The 1,853-nt window shown below is 47.0% G+C and overlaps 1 protein-coding gene across 1 annotated transcript; it reads left to right on the forward strand.

Annotated features, from left to right (window-relative positions):
- Positions 1 to 705: 705 nt before the first annotated feature.
- On the forward strand, positions 706 to 1,542 carry LOC135845220 (uncharacterized). Its single transcript, XM_065363684.1, has one exon. The coding sequence runs from the start codon at positions 706 to 708 to the stop codon at positions 1,540 to 1,542; it is 837 nt and encodes a 278-aa protein (XP_065219756.1).
- Positions 1,543 to 1,853: the final 311 nt, after the last annotated feature.

Genomic DNA, 1,853 nt, shown 5'->3' on the forward strand with positions numbered 1-1,853 from the left:
ATGAAATTTTGCCAAAACACCACTTACCCGCAGTGCACACGAAAACTACCACCGGATTCCGAATCAGCGACCTGAAATTAGTCCAAAAACGTTGCTGCCCCAGAGCAAAGTCATACATTCAGGCAATCTCCCCAAGACTCACAATGGCAACGGGAAGGATCACAAATGAAGGTGTGGCGGTTCGGTTGCGGTTTTGCGCCGTAACCTAGCGGCATGTTTATCTGCGCCAAATGCGCGCGCCGCTCGCCTAGCTGAGAGTTATACCAGCTGAGTACTCGATGTATCGTACGTACATTATTCCATTTTTATCTCTCTCGCTCGTTGTACATTTTATTGTGTGATTAAAATACGTTATAAATTCACGTCCGTGTTGGCTTTTATTTTACCAAAATGGAACTTGTTTAAATGGGTACAAAAATCCCAAAGTGGTGACCCTTGACGTTTTTTATTTTTCTGAGCTCGTTTTTGAGCAGTTATTACGTTTTCACGCATATTCTGACGTTTCCGCAGGTGTTTTCGAGCAATTTTCCGGCCATTTTTTGCCTGTTTCCAGTCCTTTGTCTCGGAGGTATTCGAATGGTAAAAAGTTTCATCTGTTCCAGTCAGCTGAGTATTTTGTTCCAGTCTAGCTGAGCAATTACATACGTAAGTACCAGTGTTATATAGCGTTTTTAAGCTGTTTTTTTTTGGCCATTCTAAGCTGAGATGACCAAACCTGGCGATTCCAAAAGTGACGCGGACAAGGAGCAGCCTACTCCGCCACAGCCGCAGGTTGTAAATGCAGTTCATCGTATTGAATTACCACCGTTTAATGGCACAAATATTCGTCTATGGTGGCGTCAGGTTAAGCTGAGGTTAGGTCTGGGCACTTTCAAGAATGAACAGACAAAATTCGAGGCTGTCGCCGGTTCCCTTCCTCACGATATAGCCACAAGCGTGCAGGAAATAATATTCAATCCACCAGAGCTGAATCCGTTCTCCGCGTTACGTGATCGTGTGTACGAGGTGTATGAGCCTTCCGATACGGAGCAAATTAATCGCCTGCTCGAAGGTTGTCAACTTGGTGATAAAAAACCATCTATTCTACTAGCTGAGATGCGTGTACTCGCGAAAGGTCGCGTCACCAACGAAACATTGTCCGAGCTGTTTAAACGCAGATTACCTGAGCCAGTTCAACTTGTTTTAGCTGCCGGATGCGTTACTGACCCGGATAAAATGGCCCAAGCAGCTGACGCCGCAGTTCAATACGTTCGTCTGCCTACAGTAGCAGCAGTAGCAACGTCAGGTGCGACCAGTGCATCGAGCTCCGAAGCATCTGACCATAATTCGTTACTTGGTCAAATCTCAGCACTGACAAAAGCTGTCAATACACTTGTCAACGAAAATAGACAACACAGATCGCGCTCACGTACGCGAAATGATTCTGAGAATGGCCGTTCACGTTCCAGGCAGCGTTCTGGGACACCGAGAAACGCCAACTACTGCTGGTACCATAATCGTTGGGCTGAGAAAGCGAAAAAGTGCGTCGGCAGTTGCCAATAGCCTAAAACGCCGGAAAACAAGTAGCCGCGCTCCAGAATGCGGCCTATGGTGCGCCGGCAATGCGATCTCGCCGTTTATTTATTCGAGATAAAGGTACAAACACGAAGTACCTCGTAGATTGCGGCGCTGAAGTGTCTGTAATTCCAGCAAGACACGCGGATCGTCGTCACAAGTCAGGTACCAACCTGTATGTGGCAAACGGCACACCTATTTGTACATATGGCACTCGCCTACTTCGGTTGTCACTCGGATTGCGACGCGACTTTGTTTGGCCATTCATCGTTGCTGATGTGGACAGACCAATCATAGGT

The sequence above is a fragment of the Planococcus citri genome, chromosome 4 (genome assembly GCF_950023065.1).
Source record: "Planococcus citri chromosome 4, ihPlaCitr1.1, whole genome shotgun sequence".
Taxonomy (NCBI): Eukaryota; Metazoa; Arthropoda; class Insecta; order Hemiptera; family Pseudococcidae; genus Planococcus; species Planococcus citri.